This window comes from Plectropomus leopardus, chromosome 11 (genome assembly GCF_008729295.1).
Source record: "Plectropomus leopardus isolate mb chromosome 11, YSFRI_Pleo_2.0, whole genome shotgun sequence".
Lineage (NCBI taxonomy): Eukaryota > Metazoa > Chordata > Actinopteri > Perciformes > Serranidae > Plectropomus > Plectropomus leopardus.
Window position 1 is genome coordinate 8,788,840 of NC_056473.1, and position 23,745 is coordinate 8,812,584.

A 23,745-nucleotide genomic window follows, 5' to 3' on the forward strand; every position below is an offset into this window, starting at 1 on the left:
GGTGACAGCCTCGACGGGCTGTGGCTTGAATCCTGTCCGAACTTAGTTAGTCCTGATTTTCGTTATGGAAACTTTAACAAATTTAACTGTAATTCAGGATTGTTTGTTAATATCCGACAGTGATATTATAAACTATACACTTTTTTCTTTTGTAGACCCCATTTCCGTTGTTTCTGGTCTCCATCTGTAGCATGTTTCCTTAAGGCAGTTGTAAGGTGTCTGAGGCCAGTCGCTCCTTTTTACAAAGTTTCCTTGTCAGCACACAAAGCAAGTTGACGTTTTTTCCCAAAAGAAAGTCATAATTAAATATGTTCTAGGGCGCAAATGTGTTCCTTTGAGTCCCAGTCTTGAGAGAAAACAAAAATAACATACAGCCTTTCATGTTGCCATCTTGGTCAAGCTCCGCCATATTGTTTTCTTTCTTTTTTTTCAACTTTCTTTATTGTACACAAGTTCATTTACAGAAATACACACAAATGCATTAAATAAAAATTAATGACGTTTACATTTTTATAATGTCAGGGTTTGTGTTCCATGCATCATATTATATTTTTTTTTATAACTTAGCTATATGTCTTGATAGCTTTTTTGTGCTTCACATGAGATAAGATGGTGCTATATAGTTGAAATTCAGAGTGCAGAGAAGCTAGTTTAGTGTCTGACCTTTTTTTCCCAAAAATAGTAAAAAGTTGTATAATATAGGCCTACAATTTGTTATTTTCAATCTCTAGACTAAAATAAAGCATTACATCAGACTTATTTATTTCAATGTTTTTTTTAGAGTTATTTATGTTATTATTATTATTATTATTATTATTATTATGAGAGTTTGGAGGGGGTTGTTTGTTTGGGTTTTGTTTTTTTTGGTTTTTTTTTTGAAAGTTGCCAACATTAATCCAAAATATTTTAGTGTACAGCCTATAGCCTACATAAAAAAACCCAAGAAATACTATCTTTTTTCCAGTCCACAAAAATCACATTTATAATCAAAAGGCTTATCAGTTTAAATCGTACTAATACAAGCTGTCTTAAACAAATAAGATGAAACATCTTGATGGATACTTCCTTAAGTTTGTTATTTATACAGTATTTATCATAGATTTACCATGCTACCTCCCACTACAGGCAACATCATTAAATAAACCAAAAACATTTATTTGAAGGGACGCCATATTATATACTGTACATCGCCCACCAACGGGAGTGTTTTTTTTGTGTGGCAAAGTACATTCTGGTACTTGTACTTGGTCATGTAGTACCAACACTTTCATTTTCATAGACAGCCTAATTTTAATTAGGATGTGTGTATATATATATATATATATATATATATATATATATATATATAGTGTATATATATATATATATATATATATGTATAAGCTAATTTTACAGTAGTACTTCTGTAATGGAAGGTTGCTTGATAGTAAAGAAAACACTTTATTTTGTATTAATGTTCCTGCACATCAAGCAAAACCATAGTAATTAAATATATTATAGGAAATAGGTTCAGTTACAAGAACTGAGATTTTGCCTTTCAACTCACTCAATTCAGAATTTTTAGCTTAATTTACACTTATAAATGTCTGTCAAGGCCACATAAAAATACGTTTTTCCACACTAAACAAAGAGGACAAACTGACTTCTTGAATTGACTTAAAACAAATTAGTGTCTTCTCCAACTGTGTCAGCGTGACAGCATCCATTGATCGAAGATGAGGCTGTGCACAGAAATACACTGATACACTGAGACAGTCTGACAGCAAGTGTGCATGGTAAGATTGATCATCCATACACAAAATGAGTCATTTCCAATAAATATTGTGTTTGCTGCAGGTTCGTGGGCCGTCATGGTGCTGTGACTCAGCAGTCAGTGACATGGCAGTGACACCAGATGCCAGCGCCATCCTTGATGAAGTAGTGGGAGGTAAGAATAACTGTGACACATGCAGAAGGCATTCTTAGGATACTCAGCCTGGACACAGCCAGGGGTCCTCATGGTGATCTCCCACCATGAAACAGGAGACTCCAAAGGTTTTTCTTGTTTGTTCTTCAACCATTTTAGCCATGTTATGCACACTTGAAGTATGAGCCAGAATATTCCTATATGTTAAAAAATAGGGAATTAAACTTAATTTCCAGTCTATGTAAATCGTGTTATCTCATGGTGTAACAAAAAATTCAACATGAGCATCTCATCCTGAAATTATGTTGTTACAAAACTGTCATATTGACATCCACAGGTATCATGTTAAATAACATTCACATTTAAAAAAAAAAAATGGCAATATGTCAAAGTAAAAAAAATCCACTGCAAGTAAAAAGACATTTTACTAAAGTTACAGCCAGCAAAATTTACTTAAGGAATTAAAAGTAAAGGTAAAACAAGCATAAACTATTTTATTATGTTTTGTGATTCTGTATCAATTCACAAAACGCTGAATTGATTTTTAATTGTTTACTTTTTAAAAATTTCTTTCTCTAAAGAATCCTGCAAGCACTTTAATTACAAATGTATATTTTTTTACTGATATGGGAGAATGTTAATTCCTTTGCTCAGATTACACAAAATGTAGTAAAAGTAAACTTTATGCATACATTGGTGTGTTCTTTCATATCACCTTGCTTACACTTAAGCAATATTTTGCAATGTCTTGGATCGTAACCCCTGTATTGTTGTAAGTATTGCATCACCAGATTCTTGTCAATACACAGCCTTATTGTCAAATAAGTGAAGTGGAGTAAAACGTACAATATTTGCCACTTAAATGCAGCAGAGTTCAAGTTTATAAAGTAGCATTATAAGTGAGCATGAACCTCAAAAGTAAACACCACTGTGGGCAAATTAACGCTAGAAAAGTTCAACTGTAACAAAATTGAAAAGATTAGTTATTATTAGGACACATTTGCCTCAATGTATGGCACATGTTCAACCTTACAAAGTGGGATTTTGAATATCAATATTGTGTCATAATAATATAATACAATCCTCCCCTTTAAAGGATGCATGTAATATTTTCTCTCTTTTTTCAGCTTTATTTTAACAGGCAGCCTCAGTAAGGTTTAAGCTCTCTTTTTCAAGAAAGGTTTGAGAACAAGAAACACAGGAGCACAACAACACAGTAAACAAGGGATTAAAAGAAAAGTTTCAATGTAAAAATAACCCCAAACAAACCCAAACAAACCCAAAACATTACATAATAAAGCTTTAAAATCTCCAGGGGGAATTTAAGACTCAGTTGGCAGTTCATTCCATTTAAAATGTGCATCATACCTGAGGCCAGTTCTGCCAACATTAGGGCTCACATGAGGGATATCTTAAGTAGATATATAAGCTTTATTGTCCACCTCAGTGGAAACGTTGTCTTCGGCTTCTCTCAAACACTGCAAAGGTACATACAAACACATAACACAATACACCAAGAAACGCACAAATATACAATGTAAAAGATACAATGGTGTAGATAGGCATGCAGGAGCAGTAAGTTATATAAATAATAAAAGAGAGCACATCTTATAAAATAATAGCGTTCTCTTATACAATCATTTTGTGTTTATCGCTTGTATGGCCTGAGGAATAAAGGACGTCTTATATTTGCTCTGGTTGTTTTCGGGACCTTAAATCGACAGCTAGACGAGTGTAATGGATGTGATGAATCTGTAATTATATGTTTGGCCTTCCTGCGTACAGCACTGTGAAATATATTGCAGAGTGGGTACTGGATGGTATACTCGACTTAAATGACAGAAGAGATTTTCAGTATTTTGGAAGCTTCAGCAGCAGAGAAAATGAATATGAGATTACTGGTTCTACTTGACTGTGCGGAAGTCCGTCCGAATCTATGAGTGAATTGAGCCAAAAATCAAACCACGGAGGCTCGTAGTTGACCTGAACACTGACATTATATCGCAAGAGACTGCCCATGGCTGCTCTCACTTTCAGCTGTCTGCCTTTTTTAATTAGCTTTTCCCCCGTTAGTCTGTCAGGTGACTATATTAAATATTTAAGAGGGGATTTGGGGGAGAATTTGCTGGACAGATAGGCCCGAGGCCAAGGCCCGCTTGATTAGATTTCACTGGTGATCTGGATCTGACATTCAGACCATTAAAAACACATTTCTTACCCACACAGAATGAGACAGAAACCTGATTCGGAATCTGCTGGGAATATTTGGGGAAACTTATTTAACTTCAAGTGACAGAAGGTTCCTCAGTGAGGGTTAAGCTAACCTTATGAGTCGGTCTGCACGTCCACGCCACTTTTAGATAATTAGACATACTTGAACTTAGTGAACCGTGAGTCGTGGAGTAATGTGCGTAGTTTATGGGCCTCATCAACAACGTTGACACACCAGTTCCTGCCATCTGTAAAGAATCCGTGTCTGTGAGCTCATGTCACGTCTCTGGAGTGAAGGTTATTAATATCCATATACTACCCGTGTAATGTAATCTCAGCAGGGAGACGGCTCCCACTCAGGTAGTCTGCTGGTGATTTCATGAATGAGACTGACGGTGAGGCCACCTTCCAAGAAAAGAAAGTGCTCAGACATCATGTGGGGCGGGTATATTTATTTTCTCAAGTCATTTACAGTACAAAATAGACCTCCAGGTAACAAAATAGCCACAACTATATTGAAAACAACAACGCTGTCAATATGCAAAGCAACAAGCTGAGAAACACAGTGCAATATAGAAACTTGTGGAACTATGGTGAAGTTAATAATCATGAAATAATGGAAAAGAATCATCTGAATCAGACAACATGCACCATTGCAGTCAATGGGAATTAAACTTCTACTGCAAACTGATAACTTTTTAACAGACAGTGACAACATCTGCAGTCCAGTGGCACATTGTGTCCTTTGTGTGTTTTCATATGCAGAAACAACATTGGTCAGGCATTGCTTATCAAGGATTTGTTTAATGACAAATGTTTCAGAAAAGATTATAATACATTTCTGAATTTAATGAGTCATATTGCTCTATCTAGCAACTAAGGTCAAATGCAATCTGAGTGCATGCGACAACAAAGAGGTACTGAAAATGATCAGCAATGCTAGCAGTTCCTTCTGAATAACGTCACCATAAATAAACATTTACACATATAATCTGGCTATCAAATATACGATGCTCTTTCAAAATAGATAAACTTTCTACAAAGCTAGTACAAATGGATTTAAGAAATTTCTCTCCCATAGTACTTTGTGTCGTAACTATTTACATGAAATACAAAGAAACAGGATCAACATAAATTATATATTGTGCTTCTATGTTTTCTAGCATGCGTTTTTCACACAAAAAAAATCACAAATGTAAACATTTATCAGAATCCTTCCACATATACATATACATTTTTTTGTAATTAATACTTAAACTTTTTTCTGACATCTTATTTACATATTTTGGAACAATATTGGTTTTTAAAACACCCTCACAGCTAACTAACCCTGATCTTTAGCTTGAGACGGATCAGTGGCTTAATCAAAGTGTGACCGTATGTCAACCGCTGTTTGTCAGATCTGCAGTTTGTCACATAAAACGTGTCATCAGTAAACAAGGGAACGCTGGCAGTGAACACTCTCGCACTGCGTACCTGGAAAAACCTGCAATCACTGTCAATCTAAGCTAAATAGCACACTTGGCGTTTAAATCCTGCTGGAGAGGAACAAACACCAAATTCTCCACATCGAAATGTTAGAAAATGTAAGAATAAAGCTCCATCATCCTACAATTTTCTTCCAAAGTTGCTGTGATATCTTTACTAACACCTTACAAAGCTACGGCAAACCATATTGTTACAACGTGGGTGTTTAAGATTTCAGATTTTCAAAGTGAGCTGTGGGAAGGCAGGATGAATCAGAAATACTGCGCAGACGTTCTGGCGTCTTGGTTAACTGATAATTAGAGAAGAAGGTGGGAGTTGTTTGATTTCAGAGTCAGACACAAGACGGTCGTGAGGCAGGAGGAAGTGACAGAGCCCGGAGCAAAACACATAACTGAAAAACACTGTGAAAAAGAGCTGGCTGCACCCAGGAGGGGTTAAACATCAGCCTTATACGCCGAGCTTAGACTGTTTGGGTTATGATAGCATGTCATCTGTGTTTACAGTGGAGAGGATCAATCTAATATTCCAAAACTGTGTAGGGAAAAAATCTATATTAGCAGGATTGTCGGGAATGGCAGGATGATGTTAATTTATTCGTTTTTTTTGGACATTTAATCCAGTTTTGCAGGATGGGGTGAAGTCAGGTAATGTGGGAGACTTTTTGCTAGATAACAAAGAAAAACACCTAAAGTTCTGGATACTACCTTAAGTGTTACTTTTAGGAACTTGTTATGGATCTCTGCTATATTCAGGGTTCCCACACATCTTCAGGGAGAACATTTCAAAACTTTTTAATGACTTTTCAAAAAAAATGAAAGTTTTTTTTGTCTTGCCCCCGCTTGTCGGGCAGTATTCAAACATATTAAATTCAATCTCTATTCAAACATAATTTCAGCTCGCTGGCATACATAAAGAGAGAGAGGGGACGCGGAGAGAAAATGAAAAATGTACTTGATGGTAAACAAAGGTTGATTGTCGATAGTTTTACCACAATGAATGGTTGAAACGGTTAACCATAACTGCCACCATTGAGCTCGTCAGCCTACTGATGTGCAAGAGAGATATTAATACAAAGATCGAAGTAGAATCGAAACGTTGTCTTCATTTAACTTGTGTGGTTTAAGTGTGCAGGCGTTACTTTTTCCTGCGTGATGTGTGTACAGTTACCCTCCCTCAAACAAAGGTTGTCACACATCGACGCAGATTAGAGCTACGTTATGTCGACAGCTACAGAAAATAAATTTGCCATTATGTTACATTATGGGAAAGGTTATCCACGAAAGACTGCATGGAACCACGTCATTACACAAAACAAGAGTCCATGACTTTCCCAAAACTTTCAATGATTTTTCCAGAAAATATGTTGCCAAGCAAAATATTATGGACATTCAAACACAACAAAAACCCCAACATCATTCAGATTACACAGTCAGTTAAAATGGGACAATAATGTTTGTTTTTTAATTGGTTAAATCCGTTTATCAGTTCAGTCATTAATTCCTTAAATCATCAGTGTAACCTAACTATTTATCAAAATAGATTTTCCATTTTTTTCTGCCATGATTTCTCTTTTCTTTTGCTGCCTTGGTGTCATATTGTCTACAGTGGACATGCGTGTGTGTTCTTTTAACTTTATTACCAATTTGTTCTGATGGCTATTTTTTTAATATTGTGGCTGACATGAACTCACAATGTCATCTTTAATATATTTTAAATGACAAAAATACTAAAAATGTCTTTAATATTACAAGGTGGCACACAACAGTATAAGTTACGTTGGTAGCTTAAAAAAAAAAAACATGCCAGTTTCACTTCGAAAAAGAAAAGTCTTAATTTTTGTCTATTTTTTCATGAATGCATTTTGTTCACTCAAAACACTTTCCCATAAAAATAAAGTGTATTGTGAAAACATTCCGATTATATATTTTTTTTGATTGCAACATCCTACAACCATTTTTCATTTTATACCCCAGCCAACATTTGTATGTGGGGTCCATGTGGATAGCAAATGGGCTAGAAAAAAAAAGGACCCTATATGGGATTGTCCAATGGTTCCATAATGGCCCCATGATGAAAAGCATGTAGCTCTGAACATCAGATTGGTGGTACTTTAATTAAATATTCATGGAAGCAGAGCCTAGTGTGCTCCCCCTGCCAACTGCCCACATGGGTAGGTTTACCCATGGGACCCAGATGAGGTTCACAAACCCCACATACAACGGTTGTATGAGAGAGACCCTTATTGTTTTAGCTGCAGTACTCTTATTACCAAAAAGTTAAAATCAACATGACATATAATTTAACAGGGACGTTCTGGGACCAAATTTGTTTTTAATCTCTGGTGTGCCAATCCTGTTTATCTCAGATCAACCGAAAATGTTTTATGTCAAGCAAACAGGTAGTAACAGTTACGGCTGCTAAATATTTAATCCCTTTCACCAGATGCCACAAATTACCTGATTTCACCCCAGAAAGTATTAGCAGTATTTTGGGGGAAGCAAAAGAAGTAATTAAAATCAACTTATTAACACAAAATGCAAACTCATAGTTTTCAGTGCCTTAAATGTTCAGACTCCATATTACTTATCAGAGACAACTATGAACAATATTTAAACAAACAAATAAATAAATAATATTCAAATAAACTAAATAACCATTTGGTGCACATTAATAATCTTTTTTTTTTTTTTTTTATCACATTTTAGCTAAACAAGAGAAAAATAATATTCACAGACACAGAGGAGCAGTGACACAACACTAGCATACATTTAGTGGAGATCAGTCCTCATGTGGGCTCTTTGCAGGTCAACTCATCATCTTCAATCTCAAATGAGACTGAGCGCGTCGCTCTCAGTGCACGTGGTACCTTCTCATTAGCGACAACATTTTACACTACGCAGCTGTCAGCTCTATCACATTTAGAGAATTCCAGTTCGGTCTAAAGACATGGCAGGAGGGAACGAGGGCTGGTCTGAAGCAGACGTCTGTCCCTGTGCGGTTGTTGTCCATCCAATCAACATCGGACGAGAGCTCTCAACAAGCTAGTCATCATTAGTAACACTGCCGCGGCTGCAGTGATCGTCAAAATGGAGTTCCAACCTACCTCACTCCCCTGAAGGAAGACAGGAAAAGAGTGCTGTTAAGAGTCTGTAGAGGCTCTCCGTCAGCCACATAAACCACACTGGGCTTCTAGAGGAATATACTGACATTATAGGAATTATACTTTTTTGCTCTCTTACATACAGTGAGATTAGCTGATACCACGCTCATGTCTCTACATGGAGCTGGAGCCAGTAGGTGATTAGCTTAGCTTAATGTTAGCATAAAAAACAAGTTGCCAAATTGAAAACTACATGCACACAAATAAAAGCAAACATTTGTGGTTTAAGGGTAGTTAGCCTACATGCTGTCACTATTTTTGGACAGACAACAGTTTATCTGTCTGCCCAGAATTGAAATGCTGTCTCTGCTAGTTGTGGTAACAAAGACAACAACAATTAGCCTAGCCCTAAATACAGCTCTTAACTCCTCTCAAAGACCACAAATAGGTGTTTTTCAATTTTTTTTTGTTCAAAGATTAAACCAACAACATACAATGTGATAATGACAGAGTTTCACATGGGCTGGCAGAGGTATTTTTTTTAATTTAGACAGAGCCAGGCTAGCTGTTTCCTCCGTTTCTAGATTTTAAGCTGAGCTAGGCTAACTGTCTCCAGGCTGGAGCTTCATATTTCACTCAAGTATGAGATTGGTTTCAATCTCCTCTGATAACTCCTTGCAAGAAAGCAAATAAGCACATTTCCCCAAATGTTCAGCTATTTCTGTGAATGACTTTTTCAGTGGCATTCAAAGAAATATTTCATTCTAATTTGCCAAACTGCCCACCCGTCCCATGTCCACTTACCATAATTAAGTTTTAATATCAGTTTTAATATATCATATCATTATCTACCTTCAATAACTGGAGATTTATCCAGGAGATTTTGGCATTTTTGCAGTTTAGACCCTCCCATAACAACCACCACTTTACGTGAATATTGGGCAGTCATTTATATTAAGGTGTCAGTTCACCCAAATAACACAAAACACTCACTTTTAGTATCGAATCATGCAGTTGCTCAGGTTGGAGATATTTCTGACTCCTTTCAAACAGGATAGATAATAGAAGAAATCCAGCAACACGTTTTCAAAGAAACAGTGCCTTAATTCTACTCTTTTTTTTTTTTTTTTTACATTTTTTATTTTTGAAAGACCTCACTGTTAACATTTTATTAAGGTCAAGGTTACATATATTTGAGGGCGGGGTCACATGAGTAACAGGCTGTTTATGACAGTAACAGGCTGTTTCTGCAAATCATTCAGAGTAAATAATAGCTATTTTTTCGGGATGAAACTTGAAATTTTCTGTCTGCATAGCTACATAGCTAGATACACTTTGAGATTAAGTATGTTTTCATGTTATTTGGGTGAACTGACTCTTTAATCAATGTGTAAGAACTGTACGTAGCATTACACATCAGATAGAGATAAGCTCCTCCCATACCTTGCCCTCTGGGACGCCAGCTCCGACAACCAGCACCAGATCACAGCCAATATTACAATCATTCCTATGAAGGGGATGGAGAGAACAGGGTGCTCAGACGCATGGATGAATATCTGAGGAGGGAATAAAAACAAACACAAGGACCATGGGGATGAAGGGAATGAATGAATGGATGGACTGAAGTATCCAAATAATAAAAACACACATAAAAAGGGTGTGACAACAGCACAAATGGATCACCACAAATCACGAAATTAAAAGTGTGACATGGTCTATGGCCGTGAAATAAAGGGGGGAGGGTTGTGATGGAGTGATTTACATTTCCTGTTGAACAAAGAATGCATAACTTTAAGGTGACATACACATCAACTCAATGTGAGTATGTGTGAGCGGTCCTGTGTGGCATTTGTGGGCTCCGTGTGATGTTATGGTGACAAAGAAAGAAAGAAAGACGTACAGCGTGAATGTTGTGACTAGCATATGGTGGTATTTTTGTCTCTCTATCCTCATTTTATTGTTAATTTGTTTTTATGTTTTGCTAAATTTGTCATCGAACAGGCTGAGAGGTCATGGACATTCAGAGAACAAGGACAGCATCAGAGACAGGCACGGGTAGACAGTTTGACACAACGCAGAGACATCTCATCACGGCTGTTGCAGACAAAACACAGAGTTTTAGTTTGTTTCTGACTATAAAACATAACGGATCACATTCGGTACAGTACTTTGCATTGCTCTCAATCAATTTCCAAAACACAGCATATTTTTTTTGTTTGTTCTCCAAAGATTTTTGGATTATTTTCTTTTTTGCTTACAAATAGCCACCGGCATCCATTCTTTTTAAAACTGTATGAAAATCCACTTGCAGAATACTGAGTCTGTCTTTAAGCAGTTAAAACCACAGATTGTCCTAAGGTTGGTGCATTTAAGGGTCACGCTGCGCTGCGTTCCCAAACTGTGCTGTCAAAAAGCCAAACCCAGAGGACAAACAACAGGCAGATAAAAACCTCGCAGAAAAGGGCAATGAATTTGTTATTGTGTTGTTTTGAATTCAGAAGGTTCAACTTAAGAGTTCTGGATGTTGATTTTTCATAACTATCCATGCTTTCAAACGCTTAATATTCAAAAATAAGTAGGCTAATGTGACTAAAGTAAAACTGGGAATGCTGTTAATTGTTTAAATTATCTATTTAGACACGTTTCATTTCACTGCAAGTTGACTTTCACACCGTTTTATGCACCTTTTTAAAATGAACAAGATCCCGTCTTAAAAAGACAGTTTAACCCAAAATCCAGCATTTTCCTTCTTCCTGCAGTGCAGTTTATCAGTCTAGATTGTTTTGGCGTGAGTTGCTGAATGGTGAGGATATCGGCCATAGAGATGTCTGACTTCTCTACAATATATTGGAGTGAGATGGTACTGCCTGAGGTGCTCAAAGTGGCAAAAAAGGAGATTTATAAATTCAACAACTGTGTCTCCAGAAATCATGACCCAATTACTCAAGAAAATCCACAAACCTGTTGTAAGCAGTTTCATGAAGGAACTATTTTCTTTCTACCGGTTTACACTCGCTAGTCGTTTCACCACACAGACGGAAGCGTGCATCTTGGTTCAATACTTCCAGCACACTGAGCTAGCTAACATTACAGCTCAGCTGAAGAGAAAGCCATTAATATTTATATCTCGCACTGTAAACGAGTCTCTTCCATGAGTAGATGCGCGTTTTCTTCTACATGGTGATATGGTTGGTGGGTGTAGGATGACAGAAAGAAAATAGAAGTATCCAGGTCATGATTTCGGCAAAGAGACAGTGCTGTTCAGTTTTCAAATGTGTCCTTTTTGGCATTTTGAGCACCACAAGCTGAGTGCCATCTAGTTCAGTTATATTTTAGAATACGCAGACATCTCTATGGCCGATATCTCCAACACTTGACAACTCAAACCAAAACAATCTATACTGATAAACAGCACTACAGCTAAGAGGAAAATGCATATTTTTGATTTTGGGGTGACCCTTTGAAAAAAAAAAAAAAAAAAAGAAATCTAAAGGTGCAGGGGTCCTTTAATTATGTTTTCTCAATACATTATTCTACAGCTACATAAGATTTAATGAACAAATAGACATTCTTTGCTTGAATGCCTTTTTGCAGATTTTGTGTTTTTGTCCAACAACAGTACAAAAGCATTACTGTCACAGAGGAGTCAGAAGACAGACACAGTGGGAGGGAAGGTTCCCCGGCCCAAAGCACAAAATAAATACTGATATGTGCTGACAGGCCAGGTCAGTTCATATCAAAACATACATTGCTACAGTATGAGACACAGAAAAAGTGGGCTCAACAGACACAGGGTACATTAGGTGTGATGTGAAACGTGTTAGTTGACAGTGTGGGTGCAAAGAAAAGTGTTCTTTAATCATGTGGAAATTCTCAAAACTATTTCTAAAAGTTTGCATCCATCAAGAAACAACACAACCTGCTCTACGGATGCTTTGGCAAAACTAAGCACACAATTTAAATGTTTGAAAGCATATCATTAATCACTCGCAGGTATATAGTGTTTAAATCAGTTTTGCTACTTGTTATTCCAAATGTATATTATTGTATTATTCATGTGTGTCCCTCTCACCTGAGCCCCCCCTGACAGCTTCTCCAGCTCTGCCTTGCAGCGCAGCAGCTCCTCCTCCAGCTCCGCTCTCTCCCTCTGACTGCTGTCATAAAGTACCTGCAGCTCCTGCAGCTCTGTCTTCAGACTGTCACACTGGAGGACACAGAGGTCAAATCTCAGTCTTTTCCCTACAGCATGATTGCATTGACTGAAATCCATTTGACTGAAATCAATTTGCTCGTAATGGTTGACCCTAAATCTTGCCATGTTTTATTCACATTATCATAAACTCCAAAGGCGCTTTTTAGACACTAGGGCAGCATACCTCTCTCTGAACCTGTGAGGCCTTCTCCTCCGCCTGTTTGAGCTGGTCCCTCAGGGAAAAGATCTCCCCGACGCCACCGTTCCAGCTGGTTGGTGTCATGGGCTTCCCATCGAATGAAATGTTCTTCTGGATGGAGGCATCCACCAGGCGACAGTTCCCAGACTGAGCCATGGTCATGTAGCTCTCTGTCATGACCTCATCCGGGCCGGTCTCCATCTCCTTCCCCTCTGTGCCCTCTGAGTCCTCCTCTTTCAGCGACAGGTAGACGCTGGAGCTGGACAGAAGGGTTAATGGTGAAGAATACAATACAGGGTTGCAACAGTATGAGATTTTCATGGTATGATAACCAGTTATCACGGTACTACAGAATTATTATTATCAGTTAATATGACCCTTAAAGGAATGAATGAACGGTTAATTTTGGTTGAAAAGATGTTTTTTAAAACCTGGAGCGACGTCACTTTCCTTGTGATGCTTTCAGATGCCTTTCACAAGTATTTATACCTTTGGACCTTATGCAAATTGGTGCAATTGGTTATATCAAAACCATGGGGAAAAAAAGAGAAATGATTTGGTAATAAATTCTAATTGCAAGAAATAGTAGATTTAGAAAATTATTTTTGTAAAGCTAGGGAAAAATGTCTAGGGAAAAAAGAAAAATGCAAGGGAACATCTATATATTTATCACAATTACATTCTTTAAAAAATATATATATATGTTTGAAATTACGTCACAAAATAATTATAATTTTAATCACTTTGGATTATTTCTTCTTTTGCTGCCCACTGCCTTCTTCCCATCTTTTTGAAGAAATCAAGCCATTTTGCTCAGGTCTCAAAGGGTTAACGAAAGTAGAAGGAGAAGTCTCTCGTTTCTCATCTCTCGATTCTCCATCGAGTTGCATTTTCTTTCACTATCGTAGACAAGCACATGTACAAGGTATGATAACCTTCAGCTTTCATATCACGGTATACTATACTATATTAAAGCCGGCGTATCACTGCAGCCCTAATACAGCACTCTTTTCATTTCAGCTGAAATAGCAGAAAGCTCAAAAATGGCCTCCATGGGCTGATTAATTACACAATCAAAGTCTTAACATGGTTGTTATGCTGTTTTCTGTGAATTTGTGTTAACACGATAAGTGTGCAGAGATTTCATCAAGTGCATACACAAAGTCTGACTACTACTGTTGCTGTGTTGTCGATGTGCTGGCTAGCTACTTGAATCTGGCCCGTCTGTCTTCTGGTTTTCCGAACTAAAAACAAATACAGACCACTGTCGCCTGCTGCTATGGAGGCTTATTTTCTCTCACGCAGGCGCAGAATATACGTGGCAGTTGGCAGTAGGCTTTGCTTGTGTTTTCAGGCGCAACTTTTTAGCCGAGACAGAGGCGACATCAGGTAATGCAACAGTCAGCTTCTGTTACCACTTTGATGTCGGTTTGATGTGTCTCGGCCTTTACAGACATGCGGTTATTTGAATCCAGCCAGCCTTGTAATAGGACTGAAAGTAAAGATTATTTTAATTTTTGACAAATAAAACGATTACTTTTTTATTATCAGTTAATTGTTTAGTCTGTAAAATGTCAGGAAATAATGAAAAAGGGCCATCATAATATAATTGCTTGTTCTGTCTGACCAGCAGTCCAAAACACAAACCTATTGTATTTAATTAAATTCAAAAAGATGCAAAACATAGAAAAGCACCATATTTAAGAAGTTGGAACAAGAGGCTGCTTGGTATTTTTTCTTAATTAAAAATGTGATTAATCATATTTTAAAATCCTGTCACAAGGTCCGTTTAGTACCTCTTCTGGTCAGCATGCTCATGCAGTTGTGACTTCTCTGCAACATTTAGAAAATCAAAACTTTGTTTTCTTTTTTTAAATAACTTTTACTTTCTTGATTATTTCTCCATGTTGTGTATATTGTCATTTCTGTCTCTTCTAATTCTTATTTATACATTTTCTTCTTCTTGTTAAGCGTAGTGTAACTTCTGCTTTGAGCAGTGCTATAAATAAAGTTCACTTTGCCTTCGATGCATCAAGAGATCTTTCTCAGCAGATGGAGTATGCCCAGCTTCCCATCTGCTGAGGAAGATCGTGGGATACGTAAAAAAAAAAAAAAATCATCACAGCTACTAAATAGATCTCGTCTGGAGATTATTTTCAAGGTCGAGAATGAACTTTTAGTCTCAAAATTGCTGTCGTTTAATCTACCTTTCAATTAATGAACTAATGGTTTCTGCACTTAAGTGTAATCCCTTGTATGATGTTACAGTTTCACTGCAGTGGTTTAACAGGTGGCCAGCCTTTTTCTAAATGAGACATGACGTGAGTGGCTGTGACGAGGGGTAGTATTCCTAAGGGGAACCCCTCCAGCTGATCCAGTAAGCACCGCTGATGAGTGAGCAGTCGTTGACCTCTCACCATGTCCTCTGTCTCTGCAGCAGCTGCAGCCTCTCAGAGAGACGTCTGTTGTCCTCCTTCAGGGTCTGACACTCCTCCCTCAGCATACGGCACTCCTCCTTCAGCAGGTCCACGTCACCTGGCAGAACAAGGAAGGTCACAGATGAAGATGTTAAGAGGAGGCAGGTCATTTGAGCTCATCTTTAATGTAACTGCTTGAGGCTTTAACATCATTACAACTTGTATTAAACATATTAAAATAATACTTTGATACGTTCAGGAATTCACTTATTCGCTTTCTTACAAGATTGATTTAAGAAGCTTGATATCACTTTAATATCTGTCTGTTCAAGGTCCAGTGTGTAGGACTTAAGGGAAGAAATATTTTTTGTTATCTAGGAATGAGCTGTTTATACCTACATATGTGGCAGGTCTTCTTACTCTATATCCGCCATGTTGTTCTACAGTAGTCCAGAATGGACAAACCAAACGCTGGTTCTTGAAAAGGGCCATTTGCATTTTGTGCGTTTTCGCATCAGCCAACATAGTTTCAGTTTCAACAAGTTTCAGTTCTGCAACCTCACTACTAGATGACACTAAATCCTACACACTGGACCTTTAAATATGTAGCTAGTTAGCTAGTAACCAGCAGCTGGTTAGCTTAGCTCAGCATAAAATCTGGAAACAGCAAGCCTGGATCTCTCAGACAGTTTCATAATCCACCTACAAGTGTCTCTAAAGCTCACTAACAAAAATATTTTTCATTTGCACACAAACTTATATTGTTTTTTATAGGGTTATGTGCTAAACTATTTCTTGGCGTGGACTGTTTGCCAGACAAGCAGTGAAGACTCCAGGAAGTTACAGTCCAGGCCCCCAGGAAAGCAGCTCAGCCTTGCAGACAACTTTTTGCTGGTGGTCCACAAAGCATTTACTTATAAGCCAACATTATAAAAGAAACGTCCATAAAATTGTTGACAGGACAAATTATGATGTCTTTTACATGTGTGATGTTTGTAAGGATTGATGAGCTTGCAATGCAAGACAAATTTCAGTGAAAACGGACAATATAGCGTTATCTTATCTTATCCTCCGACTTCAAACAAGGTAAATTATGAATTTCTTTATTCTGAATTTTTGAGCCATGGTGGTTTTGCTTTTCGCTTTTGGAGACAGCCATTTGAGGGACTGTACTTTTTGACAGTGTTCAGTGTTAGTGCAAATAGCTGTTTTTCCCTAAAATGTTAAACTACTTCTTTAAAATGAAAGCCAGCTGTGAGTTAGAACCTAACTTGCATATGAAATACATTTTGTGTGAGGTTTTACTGAAACAACTCAACAGTGAAATAATCTGAACTCCCCTCACTCAGTCCCACCCGAGGCTCAGCTGCAGAGCCCAGCGATGATATCATGTGTGAGAAGTGCATGTCCCTCCCCCATCATGACTTCATGTCCCTGGTATCCTCCATGCACACACAAACACACACACACACACACGCACACACACACACACCATTCCTCTTGCAACACTCAGTGATCACATTTGTAATATTTATTAAATCCCACAAATGATTTATATTCTTGACTGCGAGACGCTAACATGATGTGAGCGTGGAAGAACATCTATAACATCATGCTTTGTTTTCATAATATTAGCCACAAAGACGGATCATGGGCTATTTGTGATTGTTGTACGCTCGACAGATTCCATAGTGCACACAGAGACAGTCCTCTCACTGATGGCTGTTTACTCAAGGTGTGAAGATGAAGTGTAAAACAGCACCTTATTGTATTTTAACTTTGATGTACTGAAAGTAAAACAATGTTGTAGAGGAGAAGGTATGTGTGAAAACTATGAAACATTCTTCCTTTCTGGCCTCCGCTTATCTTATTTTTTCTCTTCTATTACTACAATCTCCTCCTAATGCTCCTCGTCCCTCACCCTCTCTCCTCTCGACCTCCCTGCGCTGGCTCTTCATGCTGATCTCGGCTCTCAGCGTGGTGATCTCCAGTTCGTACTCCTGGGTCTCCTCACTGAGGCGCTGCAGCTCGGCCCGCCGGCGACACAGTTCCTCCTGCAGCGAGGCGATGTCGTTCTCCCTTTCTGCCGCTGCCTCCTCCGCCGCCTGCTGGAGCAGGAGCACCTCCTCCTGGGCGACGCGCAGCTCCTCCTGAGCTTCGGCCAGCTCGCTCTCCTTCTCCTCCTCTAGGCTGTCCATCTCCTCCTGCACAGAACGCAGCTGGGCTGTGGGGAGAGGAGGAGGAGGAAGAGAATGTTTTCTTTATGAGGGATGCGTGGGTGAGACTGCAGCATCAGTATGGTATATGTGTGTGTGTGTGTGTATATGATTTTACCTGAGGTTTTGCAACAGTGGGCCTGCATGTGTTTGTGTGTGTGGGTGGTGTGCTTCTGCGTGTGCATATGACTGTGTGTGTGTGTGTGTGTGCGCTTGCTGTATGTGTGGGTACTGTTTGAAAGAACAGCTGATGTAACTGATGGTAACAGACCTTTTTCTCAGGGTCACATTCAGATTATTAGCTTAGTGTTTCCAGGAAAGGAGAATCTTCTCCACCTCTCACAAAACCACATTAACAGCAATAACAGGAGATAGTGGCAATAAAACCAGTAAGAAGTCAAAGAAAAAGTTAAGACGTAATTGTTGTGGAAAAGGCATTACTTCAACTGACTGAAAAGTAAGTTGCAGCTTAAAAAAAATGCTCTGCTCCTCCTTTTTTGTATCAAATGCACAATTGCGGAATAGGGGGACAGAGTTGCCTTTAGGCCTGCATCAGAGGCAGTAACAGAGCCAAAATGACTTCTGTATAAACAGGACAGCTGGCAGGACAAGATCATGGGCAGCACAGCTGTGTCATTTTGGTGACGTGTTATGTGTGTGATCCACAGTGGGAGATTTAAAAGGCAGTTAGCAGTAATTAGAAGCTAACTCAAAGAAGAAGAGTGCAGCTGAAAATGTCCGCAAATTGGGAAAACAGTGAGATTCGGGATCTCCTAACCAGCCGCCAGATAACAGAGAAGGTAATTGATTGTTATGGCCATGTTATGTCACTGTTGTTGTTTAGAAAGCACTGCCAATGTGTGTGTTATATGTCACATTAGAGGCTGACACTGTTGTGTTAAAAGTCATGTCTCTCTTGCTTCTGCAATACCAGCATGCTGTCTAAAATCACACACAGAGTGGCATGATGGAGCCATTTTTTTACTTCTTATTAAAAACACAAAGGGGGCATGAAGAAGGAACTTGGTAGTGGCCCTTTAGTGTAAAAAGGGCTAGTGAGGTAAGAAAAAAATTGACAAGCAGACAAAAGACATTTCAATTAAAGGGGCATGTGACCCCAGTCCCATTTTTCATCTTAACAACACAATAGAACACAACAGGTGTTTCCTTTTAGCCCCTGGCCCGCTGTTAAGTTTTAGTTTTGGCCCTCCAGGGAAAAAGTATGGGCACCTCTGCTCGTTTTTCTTTGTCTCCTTACAGAACTCAGAACCATTATTTTCACTATCCTCATTATCCCTGGTTGTACTTTGTTGGTTCTGAGATGTGTTTTATTGACCCGTCATGATTGAGCACAAATCTCATTTAGGCTTTTTGAAGAATAATTGTTCTCTCTGTGTGAATGATTTCTTGTTTTATGTAAGATGTTATTTAAAAAAAAACAAAACAAAAAGAAGACAATGCCCCTGAATCAATAAGCAAAATGGTTGCAAGCATTTAACATGTTGTAGTCAATCACATCCCAACATATTCAGACACACTATAAAGCCAGACAATAGAAATCCATACAGTGGCATACAAGATGTAGATCCTGTTATTAATGCAACAAATTGTTCTTCATCAGCAGCTTACAGAATAAAAGCGGCATTCACCCTAACAAATGACAAACATAAGAATGAAAAATTCAGTAACTGGATTATTGATTGGTCCTTCCTGTTTCCGTTGTTGATAGACCGAATCAAATACTCACAGTTATTGTCCAGGTTTGTTCAAAGGACAGAACTATGGTGCTGATTGTTTAATGATGTTGATACCTTGTAGATTCTGGATCTGGCGTGTGAAGGCTTCGGCCTGATGGGCACTGGCCAGACGCTCATCCTCCAGCAGACCTGGTGGAGAGGTGAAGTGTGGCAAGGAGTGGGGAGTGGGTAGACAGATAAGAGGAAAATGTCAGCAGACCAATAGAGAGATGACAACTTGATAAGCTGCTCAACCTTGAGGCATGACTGAGTGACACAATCAGTTCTGTGTGTCTGTCTGAGTGTTAAATACAATGTGAGCCGGTACATCGGTGTTAGTCTAAGATTTGTTAGTATATACATTTTATAAAGTACTTGTCTCTTCTTGAACATCATAACTAGGTATAGCAGAGCAAGATGATATTTTTTTTACAGCTTTCTTGATGCAATTTTGGACCTTCTATTTCTTTTTGGTCCCTATCAGTGTGTGATGCCAAGTCATTTCTGTGGCATACATCAGACACATTTGCTAATGGCTTTAATACAGCAACAGCTGCTCGTTAAATACACAGAAAGGTCAGTTGAATCCGCATATTCTTAAAGGGCCAATGCACTCAAATTACAAAAAAAGAGATTTACCACTACCACAGACGCCATCTGACAACTTTGGCAGGAGTTTATATTTCTGTCTGTCTGTCTGTATGTGGACAGAGTTGTCAATGTGATAATGTTGCAACTATGAAGATAGGGTCACCAACATTTACAAGTATGGACTGGAGATCATAATGAAGGTTGAGTTTGCAAGATGGTCTCTAGTCTTTTTTACCTTTACCCTTAGTACCCTTGTTGTTGCAATACTTTGGCTGTTAAAATGTAAATCTAATTTTAACCCACTAGTGGCCTGGCTCGAGGGATGGCACTGTCCCATGACCTTGATCGAGACTGAAATATCTCAACATCTACAGGATAGGTTGTCATAAAAAAATTTCATAGACAAGTCTGATCCCCAGAGGATGAATTTCCTGACTGAAAACTGGATCTTTTTCTCATGTTTTGTCTTCTTTGGTAATTGATTATTTTACCCACCACTTCCATTGTTAGGAGTTGTGAAAGATGGACTAAAGAAACGCGAAAGCAAGCATTCCCTGCTTTATCTATATGGCTATTTTAGTCTAAGCGGGACCATCATATGCAAAAAAAGAGTTGCATTGTGTTACCTCTGACTGCTACGGTGGCCAAGAAATGGTGTTTGGATTAACTGGTCATGTTTAACAGCTAAAATCATTATGACATAGCAGCTCAAGGCTCAATTACCTTGGTAAGAAGTATTTTGTTTTCGGAGCGCTTAAACTTTTGTAACAAGTTAAGAAGACGCCCCCATTCCACAACACAAGATGTACCTGTATATTATCTATTAAAAAGGACTTAAAAATAGTGACTGGGACCATAAATTCATTAGAAAAAAATGACTGAGGTAATAAATTAAGTGAGAAGTAGGGTCATTTTCTTGTAGACTTCTATACAATCTGACTTCCTTTGCAACTGGTCAAGTTGCCCCCTGCTGACAATTAGAAAGAATGAAGGTTTAAGGCACTTCAGCATTAGCTTTACCTTTTAAACCCAGAGATAACCCCCTTGTACCTGCCATCTGCATTGTGATTGTGAGCATGTAAGCATGCTGATATTACCATTTAGCCTCATTACCGCCTCACAGAGCTCCTAGCATTGCTGTAGACTCTTATTTATTATTTAAATAACATTTAACACTCACTATCAACAGTTTTTATGGCTAATCAGCAACATCCTGATTCAGATTTTTCCACTGCTCACATGAAGTCTCCCCTGCTTTCCCCTGCAGTGTAACTCATGAGTGTAGTCGGACTGGCAAATGGTATTAATAATTAACCATTAACCCTTGATCTTTACCTACACCTCACCTTATGTCATACTCTGACCCTGTTCGCACAGAGCCCCCACCACCTCCGCCCCCCCAACAGCTGTCAGCCTGAGCAGCTGACTGTTCCCAGTGGGGGTTGACCAACAGTGATTTCTCGTTGTGGTCTAGGACACCCAGTCTGGAAGCTTCGCTCAGCATGCACGCAGTTGTCTGAGGAATGTCTCTACCGCTGCCATACAAACAACTGAGCTCACCACGCCATGTCTTTTAGTATGACACGCAGTCACACACACACACACACACACACACTCATAAATACGCACACACTGAACTCACCGTAGCCCCATACCCAAGGCCTTAGTCACCGCTAGTGTCCCTGAACATTAAGCTCATCATTTCCAAGGTATGATGTGATGCTCCATTTAGTGCCTGTGAGGAACTGACCGTGTCAGGGATCGCGGATAAACATTTACGCTTCTACATGTGCGGTTAGATTGTGATGAACAGCAGACATCTCAGAGGAAAAGTTAAGCTGTTCAGGGGGAGGACACGATGGTGTCTTTTCTTAAAAAAATGTGCATTGTGTATCTGACGTTTTTGCGGGTCCGTCAATGCAGCGTAGCAAGGAGGGTTATTTTTTTTCTCATCGCAGCTTAGAGTATCAGAGTATCACTCGTGGGGTGGATAACTGATGTTTTGATACATTCACAACTGATCAGAACGATGGGTGAGAGAAGATATTTGCAGATTTTTGTAAATGTAAGAGAGTTTTAGGCCCAGCAGAATGAAAGGTTTATTTTCACTTTAATGCGCCTGATGTCTGCTGCTTGTCTCTGCCTCTCCTGTGCTATTAATAACCCAACAGTATATATGTTCTATTTTTTTTTTTTATTATGGCGGCCCTGTTGCTCAGTCTCAATATAATAAAGCTTGTCTCAATAAAGCTTGTGTTGATGCTTGGGACACACTGTGTAGATTGCATTAACCTGCCACTATAGGATTTAAAGTACAGTGTGTAGGATTTAGTGTCACGTAGCATTGAGGCTGCAGAAATGAAGCTTCTCCCATGTGTCAAGAGTGTAAGAGAACTATGGTGGCCGATGCAAAAACGCTAATGGCCCTGTTGAGAGCCAGTGTTTGGTTTGTCCATTACTGTAGACACAATATGGCAGACTCTGTGGAGGAGGACCTGCTCCGTATGTAGAAATAAACTGCACATTCTGAGGTTCCGGCTGTAGCAAATTGTGCTACATTTGCTATGTAGTTCGTTTTAAGAGCTACAGACATTTCCAGAATGTAGAAGCAGATGTGAGAAGTGAGATGTTTTCTGTTTTTTTTTCGGGGAAAGCTGTAGGTTCTTCGGCTAATTGCCCCAATGACTGATTTTTGGCAAAAACTTGCATTTCAAAAATCTCTATAGCAGAGATGGTGAATGAAAGATCATGACCAGGGTGGTAGCAGTTTTATACCAGTGTACTGGTTTTAAGGTATTTTATGATATGAAAGTTGAAGATGATCATACCACTGACATTTGCTTATTGACAATATTGACCATTACTGACTATATTAAAAATAGTCTCAAGTTTCAATTACAGTGATAAAGCATGTATTCAAATAAAAATACCCATTCTGTTTTCATTCCTTTAAGGGATATTCTGACAGAAAATAATAATAAAAATAATTCTGTAATATTGTGATACGGCAATATTTTCCGAGATGGTACCGTGAAAATCTCATACTGTTGCAACCTTAATCATTACTATTAGTCATAAAAGACAAAAACATAAGAAAAAGACACTCATTTTCCTTTAAAATGCCAGAAAATGTGTCCACGATGACAAGATTTAAGGTCTGTGGAAAACATCTGTATTTTTTTAACAAACTTTTTTTTGAAGCTCCTGATTTTAGGTCAGATGGCTGTTAGTAAATACTGAATAAAAGATTGTGATAGAGGGACATTAATGATTCACAGCATTAAATAATGAATTCACAGTGTAAAATCCAGTCTTAGTGCTGGAGCTCTCACCTTGCAGCTCATGGAAGCTCTCCTGGTGTTTGTTGGAGGTCTCTCTGGCATCGTCCAGCTCCAGCAGCAGCTGAAGCACCTGGGCCCTCAGCTCCTCCAGCTCCTGCTCCTCCGTCAGCGGCTCCTGCTCCTTCTTCCTCTTCTCCTCCCCTTCACCTTCCTCCTCCTTCACCTTCTTCTCCTCCTCCCCCTCCTCCTCCTCCTGACCTCTCTCCTGGTCCATCTCCTCCTTCTCGTTGTTCTCCTCCAAAACGCCTCTCTCCTTCGCCGTTATCTCGTTGTCCATGGTGGGGCTGCACTCGGCTTTCAGATCGCACGGGTCATCTGATGAAAAGATGAGAGCGATATTAGAAAAGG

The 23,745-nt window shown here is 38.8% G+C and overlaps 1 protein-coding gene across 1 annotated transcript in view; it reads right to left on the reverse strand.

The window, feature by feature from the left end:
* Nucleotides 1-4,554: 4,554 nt before the first annotated feature.
* LOC121950108 (coiled-coil domain-containing protein 136) overlaps nucleotides 4,555-23,745 on the reverse strand; it is a 35,025-nt gene continuing 15,834 nt past the window's right edge. The window contains exons 3-11 of the mRNA XM_042496025.1: nucleotides 23,596-23,712; nucleotides 23,389-23,538; nucleotides 19,541-19,615; nucleotides 17,435-17,737; nucleotides 15,514-15,631; nucleotides 13,082-13,355; nucleotides 12,778-12,909; nucleotides 10,149-10,261; nucleotides 4,555-8,717 (exon numbers count right to left, since the gene is read on the reverse strand). Of these exons, the coding sequence (XP_042351959.1) occupies nucleotides 8,705-8,717; nucleotides 10,149-10,261; nucleotides 12,778-12,909; nucleotides 13,082-13,355; nucleotides 15,514-15,631; nucleotides 17,435-17,737; nucleotides 19,541-19,615; nucleotides 23,389-23,538; nucleotides 23,596-23,712 (1,295 nt within the window). The 3' untranslated portion in view covers nucleotides 4,555-8,704. The remainder of the gene's footprint in view (nucleotides 8,718-10,148; nucleotides 10,262-12,777; nucleotides 12,910-13,081; nucleotides 13,356-15,513; nucleotides 15,632-17,434; nucleotides 17,738-19,540; nucleotides 19,616-23,388; nucleotides 23,539-23,595; nucleotides 23,713-23,745) is intronic.